Source organism: Dendroctonus ponderosae, unplaced genomic scaffold (genome assembly GCF_020466585.1).
Source record: "Dendroctonus ponderosae isolate FM_Combo_2020 unplaced genomic scaffold, Dpon_F_20191213v2 Dpon_F_20191213_1, whole genome shotgun sequence".
NCBI classification, from domain to species: domain Eukaryota; kingdom Metazoa; phylum Arthropoda; class Insecta; order Coleoptera; family Curculionidae; genus Dendroctonus; species Dendroctonus ponderosae.
Genome location: NW_026017110.1, coordinates 59,648,903 through 59,663,914, shown reverse-complemented (window position 1 = coordinate 59,663,914; position 15,012 = coordinate 59,648,903). Strand labels below are relative to the sequence as shown.

Below are 15,012 nucleotides of genomic sequence, written 5' to 3'. Positions count from 1 at the left end.
TGCGAAACGTCAAGAAGAAATTCTACCGAACGACGGCCTAAAAACCCGAAAAACCCATTAGTTTCAAGGAATGGCCTCGAAAGTCTATCTCTTTTTGATACAAGCGATTTCTTAACAATATCGCTATTCCAGTATTATTTGCGTCCCAAACACTAATTGTTCAGAGCCTGGACGTGAAGTCAGTGAATTTAACACTAAACTTGACATCGATTCCGTCCATATCTCTATTAATATTTATTGTTACAAACCAGAACGCAAGTTGGAACCGCGTAGAATAAATTATAAAAGCATGTGCACTGGTATTTTAAAACTATTCCTTGATTCAATAATATTGTCGTTGCTAATGGCTTAACTAACCCAAACTAATTAAAATCAGACTTTATAAAAGTGGGCGATAATTTAAATTAATTTTGGAATTTTTGGAAACTGTTATTCTTACCTTGGCAGAGTCCAGATTGAAATCCCTTTCCAGCGAAATGGAAGCCGGAGATGTGTAGGCTGAACAGTATCCAATAATCATGGATACCCAAGACACTGCGATGGCAGTAATCAACTGTAACAAATTCGGAATTTAAGACAAAAATCCTAAAAGCTGATTGAAATGAGCACACCTGAGACCAAGTACATTTAGGTTTAGGCTCAGATTCTGGTAAGGAAAAAGTAACATGAGTATCGGCACGCACTAAAACCCGCATTGTGCTTTAACGTTCTTTAACCTAATGTGTTAACGTCCAGACACCGCAATCGTACTTTAACAAGAAAAATTAATTGTTGAGACCGACAATTTGACGCGATGTTTGATTAAACTGATTATATTGAACGGCTCAGTTTTATAATATATCAAGTGCCCCCTCTAAGTTAGTTTTAATTTTTTTTAATAGGTATTCGTTACACGAACTTATTCCTGTCCTTATCGTTTTATAATTTCCTATCGTAATGTCCATAACACCATTTACGAAGAACTTTTATTATTTTGTTTATTTTACGACTCACATTTCATTAATATGCAAGCACTGTGTCGCGCTCGCAAAAAAAATTCTCACTCAGAACTTGCGGTTACTAACGTCCGGTTTGTTGCGCTGATTTCAATTAATGGAAACTACCCTAGGAAGTATTTTTATTACATGGATTTGTGTGGGCTGTGATATTGACGTGATGTTTTCAGTGGATAATTGAAAATTCGGGATTTACTCATGGACGTACACAAAAATTCATAAACAAACATCATACGAGGTTACAGATTTGTTTGGAATCTCAAAGACACACCGATGGTAGCGTATTTTTCAATGTTATGGTTGCTTTTCTGGGTTCTGGAATAAATAAATAAACTGGTCAAGTTCGGGAAAATGCATCATCAATCCACGATAAGGACGCTTTTTTGATCTGGCGATCATTTGAAATCGCGCAAAAACAGCGAAGCCTTGAATAAAAACAACTTGCAGTTATTGGTGTTTGATCAAGATTCACAAACCCCCTGTAAAGTATCAAATCGCAGGTAAACTAACGAAAATAAACTATTTTTGCATTAAAATCCTTACGTTCTATTAACAATTTTTCGCCACAACCCACATTTTATTGAATCGCGATTTCATTTTGGCTCTGTCTTCGATTTCAAAATACAGTTTTGATGCTTTCGCTCGGTTTTGTACAAAATTTGCCTTAATTTATGAAAATTTACCTTTCCCTTTAAACTAGAATTTTTCCTCGAAATTTAAACATTAAAAACTAAATATGTAGCAAACTCTTTTTATGTTCACTATCGCCTATCTATCGAACTCAAAGGCAAAATTTCATTTAAAAAAAGTTTTTAAAGGAGACTAACTGAAGTCTCTTTGAGCCACATGGACTATTCTTACGAGCTTTCCCATGTTGTTTGGTTTGGCTCGCAAGTACTGTTTTACCTTCTTCAAAAATTATAAAAAAAACCCAATTCCGTGAGACCTTTGGTGCTTTTGTAAAAATTCTACCAACCAGCATGTTTCATTTTTATTGCGTTAAGTATTTATCTACAATGTCACCCTGAAATTTTGAAGAATCGCCGATTTTGAAATTAAAATCGTCGTGAGAACCCAGAAGCTGTTGAAATTTATATCCAAATTTATCAGCTTCATGGTTTAGTAGAATGTTTAGAATGTCAATTACCTGCGTTTTAATGTGGGCAAACGGTACAGGTGGCTTCTTCTGCTGTAGCTCTGGCACTGCATATTGTTCTTCTTTGTCTTTGTTGTCTTGTAAGGGTTGAATTTCAGGTATTGTCATCCTTAGATTTTCCTCCAAATGCATTTTTCTCGAATAATTGCAGATCGTGTTTGTTGATTGGAAGTCTCCAAGTGATGAAAGGTTCGTGGCAGTGGTGCAGGCTGAAATACACGGAGTGTCTTGGGAAGGCAGCCTTTGATGCTGTCCATTCTGTAAACAATTACATATCGGTAATGTACGACCCCCAGGTCAAAGAAAGTATTTATGCCAGCTTCACTGTTCGCCAACCTCGTGAAAAAGATAAATCAATTTACGTCATTGTTCTACAACATTATGGTGAATCTGGAAAGGTCACTGTTGTTTTGCCATAAAATCCACTGGCTGTTTCTGGTTTCAGCTACCCATAGTTGGTACTCATTTCAATTTATTTTGCTTGCCAATTAATTCCAATTAATATGGAAAATTCATTAGAGCAATTTTGGTAGGACGTATCAGACCGTCCATGTCTTATCAAACATGCTTTCAATATCTCCTGCTGTGCAAATTCAGTAATAAAACAATTTTCATTGAGGCCAGCGAAAGCGAACAGCCAGCAAAGTTTAAACCTAAGTTAATATCCATTCGTTATACTAAAGGACCAGAAACTTTGAACTCTAAGTCAATCCAATAATATTTGAAACAAAAAAATCAAGTTTAATAAATTTGAATGAGAAAGGAAAACAAAAAAATTTTCAAAGTGCGACATTTCTCTAGCAAAAGTGTTGGTTATTGACAAAACAACTGGAAATATGTTGATTAATTACTAAATTTCCAAAATAAAATTAGTAATTAACTGCATACGTTGTTTTGTCCTCTCCTCATTACTTATATTCCCTTTCGCCAATGATTCAGTATTACTGTAGGCCTTGATGATTAGCTTCCGTTTGTTAACTAGATCGGAAATCTTTACATTAAAGATAATGGTTTGGTGATTTTAATTATGATCGCTAAATTAACGTTAAAGGTCGAATAATGTTCCGCGATTGTTCTATTCTACATGGATTTTATAATTTTTCATAAGGTCCAAATGAGAAGTTTTTGAAATTTATAGGCATGGTTTTTTTTTAACGCATTCGCTTGAATTGACCAATATGTTACGGAGTTTAAATTGACAAGCAAATTAATCAATATTACCTGCAAACTTTATCCTATTTGGGTAGCACGGAATATTTCCATAAAAAGGAATAAATAAGTTACACTGAAAGGTATCATTAAAATTTGTCTGGAAGATACATCTTCTCAATACCGTGCAACGAATGAAACTAAAATATAATCCATGACCAACAAGATTTGATATTTTTAATTAAACGTGCTAAAACCGGTAGATAAGTTTGTGGCAATAATCAGTTAAGTATTACACTCAGCTGACAAAAATCGATGGCTAATTGTGTTTTATTATTATTATTATTAAATGCTTGAGAGGATTATCGATTTTTTAGATATGAGGCAAAATACGCTAATCATTATAAAGAGCATAACAGCAAAAAAATTCCAGAACGAAGGACTTATCCAAGCTTAGTTTTATGGTTCTGAATTATTCTAGGTGGCTATTCCCTTGCGACTTTTATTACTAATTGGCAACTAGAGTGGTCGGTATTTTATAGAGAAATCAATGATTGTGTCCTTTGAAAAAAACAAAAAATCCTCAATTTCTTTTCTGAAGAAAGAAAGAAGATCTGGTCTTTTCAATACACAAAAACACAATTTTGACCCAACAAGAAAGTTTTGAGTAACTTATTTGGACTTGAATCGAAGAAATGCATAATTAAATCTAAACAGGATAAAAATAGCCAATAATTGGTCAAAACTAGTTTTAGTGGTTCGACTAGGCCGTCAGGAAGAGAATTGCTTGATGTTTTTGCAGAAAATCAGTGGTTATATAATAAAAATGCGACTTAACAATAGCAGTCTGCGCAACATTATCTACTGTGTTTGCTGGCTGTATACAGTGTGAATGTAAAAATATAAGTGGAAAACACTTGGCATTGAATGTGGCATTTTTGATGACCTTAGTAGTGTTTGGAGGCGTAAAAGCTTCAACATTGATCAGAATGAGAATGCAGGATTTTTAACTTTGAATAAATAGTGCCACCTCTCATTACCTATACCAATAAATACAAAATAGCATGCATGAAAGTGAAGCATATTTGATAATTTATTGGTACTGGAGTGTTTATTTTTAAAATTTTATGGAATAATACTGAACTGGATGGCAGGGAGCCAATAAATTATATCTATTTATATGTCGCGTTAGTCACAAGGGTTATATTTTTGATTGATTTTGTTGCTATTTATATGATTTAGTTAGTGAGGTGAATTTGTACAAAATGTTGCAGACAGATTGAAATTGAAAATACACACAAAGCTCTACGGTTTATTTCTGCGTGAAACATTGCGTTTAACTGCTCAAGCTATAGATTCACCTACTTACGGACTATTTGCGAACAGGTTATATATTGATACAAATGATTGATGCCAATATTTGCGAAACATTACGGTGATTTTATGCGACCATTGGTTCAGAGAATTTACCTTACAGAACTAATGGTTTACTGTGAGAGTTGGCTACTATTTGCCTTTGGTTCATACAAATCTATCACTATTAACCCCAAAAATATGCATTATATTCACAAAGTTAATGTATTGTATCATACAGAATACAGATAGGCCGAGTACTAAATTTAGCTGAGAGAGGCCGCCTGGAATTTGCGAGATTCATGAATCGATACGTAAAAGCAAAAGTTAATAATCGAAAAAACAGGGAATGGGTACAGAAACCAGTAGAAATGTTAGTTTAAAGAAGAGATCTAGACAAGTCGGTTGTCAGTTCCATCCATCTGCTAACAAAAACATAATGTGGTGAATATCGGCAACGAACTAACGTTTGTAAGAACGTATCGGTTATTATACCAATGTCCCCTGTCTGGCAGCTGGTACGAATATTCTAGAAGAGCGGTACGTCGTGAAACTTTCATTCGGCTTAAGAATTTAATATTAGCAATGTATGTGTTACTTTTCGAAAACCATAATAATCTTTAAATGAATCCTCATTAGATGGCTACACTACTCACATAGTCATCCCGACAACCACAAGGTAGCGCATTTTTTTCAGAAAAACGAAATTTAAACTTGATAAAACAAATTTCCAAAGAATTGTAAACAAACATTGAAAGTAAATGCGAAAAAACTTACCCATTTCCTGCCAATCCATGGATTGAAGAATGTTGTCCACGGCGAATTATCCGAAGGGTGGTTTTGCCTTCGAACACTAGGTACCCTGGAATAATTTTCTCGGTCAGAATCGATCATAATCACAGATGTTCATAAAAAAATCACTTGCTTTCAGACTAACTAACAAGGTAAACGTAATCAAAAAATATGCCGGTTTGTATACGTTCTTTGACTTTGAAACTTGCGCAACTTTTCAAACTTTTATATTTTAAGTTACGGCTATATATAGCTGAATGAAGTAAGAATAACTCGAAGCTGGTAGATATATATATATGTACGCAACATACCTGCGCGATGCATGTAATTGTGGGCATGGTCGGAACAAAACACGGGCGTCTATAGCGACTTTTTCCAAGGGGTAGCACAGAAAAATAACTATATAATAATTTGCACAACCGTAAATAATGCAGTAAAAAACACAAAATCTATAAAACAATATTCATTTATCTGGCACGTGGCTGCAACTTTTCCAATTAGCTTTGACGTCGATTTTATTTATTTTTTTAAATTATTTGTTGAATTGCAAATTAAAATTAAATCAGTCAAACAGGAAAATACACTCGAAAAATGGTTCACACGAGCATCAAAATTAATCAATTAAACGCAGTGAAACTGGTGTTTTATTGACTGCCTGAACACCAAAAAACTATGTCATTGCTGAAACAGTTCGCGTTTTTTAATTCGACTGTCTCATACAATAACATTAATTTAATTGGCTTTAATATGGTCAATAGCCAAAGTGAATTTATCCGAAGTAACTTCGAACTAGAATTTTATGCATTTCCAATATTGTATTTTAAGTTTTAACCATATGGAAAAACTTCATGCGGAAGTAACCAGGAAGGAACTACCTTTAATATCAATGTTTGCAAATATAAAGTAAATTAAAACGAAATGCATTCAGCTACACAACAGCGGTCAAACAAAAAAAAACATTTTACGAGCATTAAAATGAATCAATCAAAAGCAGTAAAACTGGTGTTCCATTGACTGCCTAAACACTAAAAAAATATGTTATTAATTCGTTTGCTGAAAGAATTTGCGTGTTTTTATTCGACTATTTCAAACAGACATTAATTTAATAGGGTTTCATATGCTCAATAGTTTAAGTTAATTAATCTGAAGTAACTGAACAAGACTAGCGTTTTTTCACTTAGAATTCACACTTTTTATTAGTGTTTTAATCTTCAAATATATGAAAAAGTTTCTTGGAAACAAAGGACTAGTTTTAATGAATTAATTTTGCAGCAAATTTAAATTAAATTAAATCGTACTCCATTCAACTACATAACGCCAGTCAGACAAAAAAAAGCAAAAAAATTAATTAGTAAGAGGAAATATTGCACGGGCACTGAAATTAATCAACTAAAAACAGTAAATTTGTTTTCTAACTGCCTAAATACTAAAGAAATTTAATTCGCTTGCTGAAACAGTTAACGTTTCTTAATTCGGCTGTTGTATACAATAACATTAATTTAATTGGCTTTAATATGCTCAATAGTTAAAGTTAATTTATCTGAAATAGCCGAGAGAGCACCAGCATTTTATCTATTACAACAAGATTTTAAACTTGAAAAAGATGGAAAACTTTACAAAGAACATTGAAGCAAAAGCAAAATTCAGATCGAATAACTAATAAAATCCAATGGTCATTGGTATATAAAAGAGATCGGTGCACGTGAGTTTGGCCACGTTTTTTGGTATTCAGTCTTCAGATGTGGAAATTGATTGGATGCAGTGTTGAAATAAGGCCTCGTAGGCCTGGTCGGAAAAACATATTTTTTAGACCTTAGAGACTAGTTACAATCTGGCATGCAGTGGAAATTTCCAGTGTGCAGACTTACAGTCGAGAAATATCTCAGATGTTGGTAACTTGCCAGTCAACACAATCGTAAATTGGCTTATTGTTTTAATAAAATAATTGATATGTTGCTGATTTAATTCATCCAGAAAATTCCATTGCTGAGACTCTTTTGCTAAACTGTTTTCTTTCGATGGACATGGCATGATTAAATTCATGCAATGGGAGGTAAATGTTTACTGTTCGTTTCTTACCCTGAGGGCATTAGAGGAAATCAATTTAAAATTGAGAAAGTAGAGTAAATAATATGAGGATTTTGTTATTAGAAGAAAATAATGTAGCATTTCTGGTCAAATTGTCGAACTATCTGGCCTCAAAGGGCGAAAATGGGTTTACCTGCGAACAATAATAAAAAGTTCATATGAACGTGCTCCTGGTTGCTACGTGCATTGTCTGATAATTATTTAAATCTAGTCAGGTTATTTTGATTGAAAACCATTTATCGGGGGCACAATGAAAACATTTTTTTCTTAATCTTCTGTTGAAAAATGCGACAAATACCTGCTTTGCTTTGATTGACTAGCAACGATGATATTGAGCGGTTGCAATCTTTATCGGCAAATTAGCACTAGTGTTGAAGCAAAGTCTGTAATATTTATGACTATCTACAACCTCCCAATGACAATCTCAAGCCAAAAGCTGCCTAAAACTAATTTTCTGGCGTTATCTACTTCCAAAGTACCTAGATGAATGTCTAAAACCGTTATCAATATGATCCTGAAAACTCATATTGCATATTTAAGGTGCTTATGTTTTTCTCGACATATACAAGTACGTACGACTAAATGATGGAATATTCCGCTCTTGAACTGTTTTAATGACGTTCAATTGGTTCTAAAACCGGAATTTTTCGAGGATTATTTTGAAAAAAATGACTACAAAAGTATTAAGTTGATGAGCGTAGAGACTTCTAAAGAAATAAGTAGTTTATCAAACGCTTTAATTGTGAAGTAATGGAATATTCCTACGCCGCTCATGCTCGTGCTGACAGCTAAAAACAATAACCATTTGAATATTACGTTCGTCTAATCTAATTTCAATTGGTTCTCGAAGAATCTCGAAACGTGTTGTCTTATCTTGAAGATTTAGAACAAGCACACTGTAACTCGGGAGATTATTGAAGGGCTTGATGTTCAACATTGCTTGAACGAGCTGAAGAAAAATCAATAACTAACATAGTTGAAAAAATAAATTGCCTGAAAGACAGGAAAACACCATAAATATTGCATGTCACTAAATATCATAATGGCAAAAATCTCCTTCTTACTTGGAACGCCACAAAAGAAACCATTGTCTACTACAGACTTGCCATTGTATAACAAACTGTTCAATTAGGAGTGGAAAATTTTCACAAACCAACAAGTCTTAAATGATTCATGATTTTTCTAAATTAGATATTTTCCTGTTTGTTATACATTTTGAGCCGCAATGAATTAAAAATTCTCAATAGAAAAATTTAATTACACTTAGACTCGATGGAGATTAATATTAATCGGTTGTAAAGATAGTTTTAATTGACAGTAAAGCATTCTAATCGGGTTTTACCACACATTAAAATTTATAGGGTGTCCCAAATGTATGCCCGAGTAGAGAGCGATTTTTCCTTGCTAGACAAATTATATTTTCTTGAACAAATTTTGTAGAGCATTGCCTAATGCAAGTTGTTGCATGCCATGCTTAATTCATTTTCAATTTCCCGGAAAGCAAACACTTTGTAAATGTTTTGATTCTGTGTATACTCAGAAACATTTTAACCCATAATTTTATTTTATTTGGACAGTAGCATGTCCAACATGGTAGAACTGGTGAAATATTTACTAGAATTGAAGTCGTTCAATATTGAAGCAGTTGCTAGACAAAATGATTTCATAAAGTAAAAATTGTGAAGTTGAAAAAGTGGGTTTGTGCCTGATGCAATATTATTTATAAGAAATCGACGTCACATGTGCTGAACGGAATGTTGCTTAAGTTGCTTCGTCTTGCTGGTGAAGGTGTGTCAGCCAATGAAAAAGCAGTATTTGTCGGGCCCCCAGCACGTCACTCGACCTTGTCTTGGTACTGTGGTCTGTGCTTGTTATTTCTTATAGCAAGACAACAGTTTATTTAATTGTAACAAGCTCAATACGAGTTTATTGAATCTTTGCGTCAATAATAATTAAGAACCGACCAATCACATGCCACTGATTGTTGTCAGCCCATCAATTCCGCGCCTTGACCCCCCAAGTTAAGCTTAACTCACATTTCCCAGCATTAATCTGAACAATTTATAACGATAAATAAACTATTTATTTAGTGGTCAGTCGGTTGTGACGTCGAAGACACACCTCCTCGACTTCACCGTTTATGGATGTTTCGCTATTTCGTTTCACCTTACACTTTTCCTCTTTTTACATCAAACATTTCACTTATTGTTTTTCTAGGCTTTTATTTGTGCAATTTGAAGAATCAGGCCAAGATTATTAAAACGTTTACACTGCTTCTAACTGCTAAAACTTATTTCCAAACCACTTTGGGCTCACACGGTTTTAATGAGTAGAAGTGGCTTGGGTAACAGGACCCATGGCACGTATGTTTCGTCCCATACAAATCAACTAGAATCTCTTGGCACTCATTGAGCATTCTGCCGAAATATTGACGAACAATGCCAAATAATTCGGAAGAATTCTGTTCAATTTGGGTGAAACTATTCAAGAAACAGCTGGGTGTGAAGCATACATATTCAACTTTGTCGGTTTTCACCCAGCCTTCCCCTATGGAAAAGTACCAGCGGTATTTCAACCATAGCTAAACACCTACCGCCTGTTTCATAGTATTCTAGGTATTTCGGTTTATTTCCCTTCTTGTAATTATAAATACGATCCTTTGTTTGGGGAAGCCGCATTTAATGCGAAACTGAAGAGTACGTGTTAATAACCACGTCCGAGATTAGAATCCGTGTCGCAAATATTGCCCAAATTGAATTAAATACTAGATTTTAGTTTTCATTGGATGTATGGGAGGTAAAAGTGAAACTAATGTTTTTTGTGCAGGTATACAGCCGGTAACCAAACAAAGGAATAAATAATATTGAAAAAACGAAAGGCAAAATATCACCTTCATGCAGTGTTTAAAATTTCAATGCGAACTACCTTCGCCTAATTCAAAAAGCAAAAAGTGCAAATTTAAATCTGTTTACATTTAATATTCGCCATTTTCACATATTGTTGCGGTCATCATGCTTTTAACTAATACTAACGAGATGAAAAAAATAGAGGAAGTCATTTGAATACCGTTTTTAGCGTAATATTGATATTGCATAGGCGGCGCCAGTAGTCCCGAACAAAATAAAAATATATAAAAGCATAATTTGCAACGTTTTATATAAGTACACTCGGGTTTATTAAAATATGTAATTATTTGGAAACATTCAGCAGGTTTTTTAAATAAAAAATGTGCAAATGCAAAAAGCTCTACAGCCCTGTGAATATTTCGTAATAAACATCTAGTACTAGTGAAAAAATCGCATTTAGTTAGAAAACAGCGGCGGAGATTAAATGAAAGATTATATTTTTCCCGTTCGGATCTTCTGGATTGATTTCTATTCCAATATCAATTTGACTTTTTCAATATCCCGCGGATTTCCTACCGGGGCGGAATTTTTCAATAAACCGGCTTGCATTTGAAAGCATATTTAATCATTTTTTTTTACAAATCCAACTTAAAAATCTGGTTTGAATCAGGCCAAAAGTCTGACAAATTAGCACTGTACAGTTTCTAGAACAGTCACCAAAAAGTCGGATTTTTATCATACCAAAACTGCATAATATTATGATATAGTCCATGACTTTACCATTTAAAAATCTAGTACACTTCATCAATCATCAATTGAGCAGAAACAAATTAATTTAACATATACTTTTGTTAAAAAAAACTGATGGAACATACCTACGCTTGTTGGATACAACAGTGGGTCTATAGACGGTGTTGGATCCCAAAAGATTGCTCCTGGATGATAAGTCTCCAAAGTCCATGCTAACTGCAGTTGCACTAATGCTGTTAGGTAATTAAACTTTCAATATAGAATGAAACTCTCAATATAGAAGAGCGAAAATCGACTGAAACAAGGTTATTATGTCGACGTCTAGTTGTAGTCACGATTAAATTTACACTAACTTCCAATCATGCAAAGGATTTATATTTATTATACATTTTAGCGAGATAAGATAAGTGCGTTTTGTTTCCTTTACCAATTAGTAGGTAGGTACATCTATAATATATTAAAGGTAGTCTCTTACTCTTTTAGAAACGATATTGATGATACAGGCTGGATTGCTTAGCTTAAGCTACCCTTTTTATTAAACCATTATAATTCATCAAATTAAATTTGATTCTATGTGACAATCTGATTTCCCTTTTGTTCCACAGCTGAATCCAAAAGTACACGAAAAAATAATAACAGCAACTTTGACCAAAGGCATTTAAATAAATAAGGACTGTTTTTATTCTTGGAAGAACTGCTTCGAATCATATCTGCATTAGTTTTTGGTGGTAATCTCAATTCACTTCAGGCAGTGTCCTTCGCTGTATAGCAGGATTAAAAAAATACGCATACATAGTAATTTTCCATGGAATATTCCACTTGCTAAATTTATCAAGTACATGTATTTAAATCAAATACCTTCACGCATCAAGGTTATAATTCCTCTTCGTCCTGCAGACCCATTAATAATTAATGATACCAATCTTTGGAATAAGTAAATAAATAGTGATTGGCACCTTAAATAAGTTATTGGGTTCTTTAACTTTAATTATTTTTGTACTATAGTACATTTAACGCATATGTTATTCCATTTGCCTATTAAGGCAGGTTTGAAGAATAAATATCATTTAACAATTTATCCACGGGAATATTGGATCGTCTCCCCATATTTGGGAATTTTTGCAAACTTTAGTCAGCAAATATCGTATTTAAATATTAAACGCATAAATAAACGAATGGGGATGTTTACAAGCAAAATTAATCAAATGCAATTGATGATAAAACTGCATAGTTTTAAACGGCGATTTATATAACCATCGTTGGGTAATTATTTGTTTACAACTAGTAACGTTTTTTTTATTTCCTAGTTGCACAAACTCGTTCGTCAGCAATGGTGTTACCTTCCCGATTGTCCTTAAAGAACAAAGAAAAAACGATCGGATTGTTATAAAAATTTCCACTCAATAACGATTGTTTATTTTTCAAATAATCATTAAATCGAATTGATGCGGCATTTTAGTACAATCTAGGATTCTTTGATATTAAATTAATTGTATAGGTAGGTAGTTGCTTTCGAAGCCGGAAGATATTCAGAAATTGCGGTTCGATAGCAATCACGATCTAATTAAAGGGTAATTAGCAATAAACTGTAAGTGCACCAATCAAGGTAAGATGGTCGATGGCCCGAAATAATTGTTCTCCGTCGGGTTCTAGTTAATAATTTATTATTATCTGGTCTCTTGATATATTGACGATTTGGTCATGTAAAAATATTATTTATATTTAGTATGTTATCAATATAAGAGAACATACATTCATTTCAATAATGAAGAAATGCATTGGATTTTAAAAGCCACTGAAAGCTTTCCAATATCTTAAATGACGACTTAACCACATCTTTTAGCACATTTTAAGTCCATTTACTTGCTACTAACAAAAACTAATTTTTTTGTGTTCTTCCAATTTCCGTTATTGAAATGCAAATAATTTTTGCATGTTACGACGCAAGAGACCAGATGGTGATAATTGATACCACGTGTGAATGTTTAAACTTTTCGCATATTGTTTTGGAATAATGATTAAAATCAATATAAACTATTAGGAAAAGAATAAACAGAAATATGTATTTAGAAATGTCCTCATAAGCCAATAGTCGTGCCAACAAATTTACGAATATGAAGAATGGCAGAATCTTGTAATTTAATCGTTTTTTAAGAATAAATCTGAATTTTTATGATGATTTTATTTTCAACCTACTCTTCACGCTGTGAGAAAGTGATAATTGCAAATACAGCGCAAAATATGAAATAATCTAATGCGTATTATAGAAAACGAGTATTATTATGGGCCGCCCACTCGCCTGGTCGAGTGATTTATAAATTTTAATGTCTTTTAATTTCTTTTAGACATCAAATACGCAGTACAGATAAGTTACATAAAAGTACCAGACTGGCATTACTCATTAGTTCAGCAGTTAATGATTTATTTAATAACTCAGGATGTTACGCTACTGGTAATAAAACATCCAACGCAATTCAGATTGTTCCTGAAGCATAAACAATCCTCATGTCCCAGAATTGACAATGCAAAAAGTAATTTATATTCAACAAAAAAGTGTTGCTTAAATATTTTTGCTAGACATGTTTAATTTTTGGTTGTAAACCTTGATATTTCTTTGACCCATTATAATATTATAAACAAAACTAATGTTGATGGTTGATTGATTTGAATTATCGAGGATTTCATATAATCAACCTCAAAAAACTTTTCCTTATTAATAAAAAAAGCCATTGGCATACTTTTGCAGATTCCAGAAACAAATGGCTGTAACTATAGATTTCAGTATATTGCCCATTAAATCTTCATTGCGAATTGGGGCCAGTTAATGATTTTTAATGGAAAAGTCCCATACTTAAATGGCAGTTTCAACCAGAGAACATTAGAAATCCGGCGTAGTTTGGTTTAATTTGGGTTAGTCTCAACTCAAGAGAATAATACCTTAAACAATATTTGCTAATTAAAACTAGAACCAACAATTAAGACTCGAAAATGCGCATTTGAAGCAGCCTAAAGAGACTGTTTGAACAACACCTAGTCACATAAGATAGGGATATTTCTAATCAGATTTTTCTACATTATTCATCTGAGATCGATTGCAAGTAGAACCTGATTTTCGGAAAGTGTTTGCATGACGAATGAATGAAGGTAAACATGGAATTTGAAGAAAATGGCAACTTGGACTATGATCTGGGAGTTTTTTCTGAGTTGATTATCTAATTCAAGCGAATGCAAAGTCCACTTTTTTTTTATTTCCCCCATGGCTTTTTAATAAATGCTGTAATTTAATTGGCTGTTATTTCCCGGTTCAGTACTCCCCGTTACTAAAACGATTTAAATCTAAATATAATCTACGTGACGAAAAAAACGACACACTGGTTTTAAGAATCAATTTGTTATTGCACGCTATTTAACTGTGTGTCACACGCCTTAGTTTTCAACCAATAACATTTCGCCAAGTTGAATAACAATTTATATTGTTCACTAAACTAGCTAAGTCACAAAGTATGGAAAACTACACACAATGACGGATATAATCATTATTATTTATTGCCAACAGCAGGTTTATTAAGTCCATACCTAAGTAAAAAAACTCCAAGTTCAAACTGCAGTTTTCAATGTCATTTTATACGTTACAGATGGAAGTTTTGCAGATAGCCTCAACTAAGCTCAATTATGGTTTTTTGAAGATGTGCAAAACTAATGGAAATCCAAATGAAGTAGAGATGAACAATTTTTTTCAGATGCAATAAAATTAAACCCACAAAATATTTATTACAACATCAAACCTGTCTGAACATTTTGGCCACTTCCAGGTCCAAATTGCCAAAAGTTTCTCAAAAAGTTAATCTCAATAATCAGGAATCTGTGTCTACTCACTAATTAA

At 33.3% G+C, this 15,012-nt stretch overlaps 1 protein-coding gene across 4 annotated transcripts in view; it reads right to left on the bottom strand.

Moving 5' to 3' along the window:
* LOC109532881 (facilitated trehalose transporter Tret1) overlaps nt 1-11,490 on the bottom strand; it is a 13,440-nt gene extending 1,950 nt beyond the window's left edge. The window contains exons 1-4 of one of the 4 annotated variants that reach the window (XM_019897992.2): nt 11,255-11,490; nt 5,431-5,515; nt 2,143-2,409; nt 440-553 (exon numbers count right to left, since the gene is read on the bottom strand). In XM_019897992.2, the coding sequence (XP_019753551.1) occupies nt 440-553; nt 2,143-2,409; nt 5,431-5,515; nt 11,255-11,340 (552 nt within the window). In that variant the 5' untranslated portion in view covers nt 11,341-11,490. Of the gene's footprint in view, nt 1-439; nt 554-611; nt 811-2,142; nt 2,410-4,770; nt 4,795-5,430; nt 5,707-11,254 lie in introns of those variants that run through there. The other 3 variants (XM_019897993.2, XM_048660610.1, XM_019897994.2) reach the window with 3 other exon arrangements.
* Between the last annotated feature and the right edge of the window lie 3,522 nt (nt 11,491-15,012).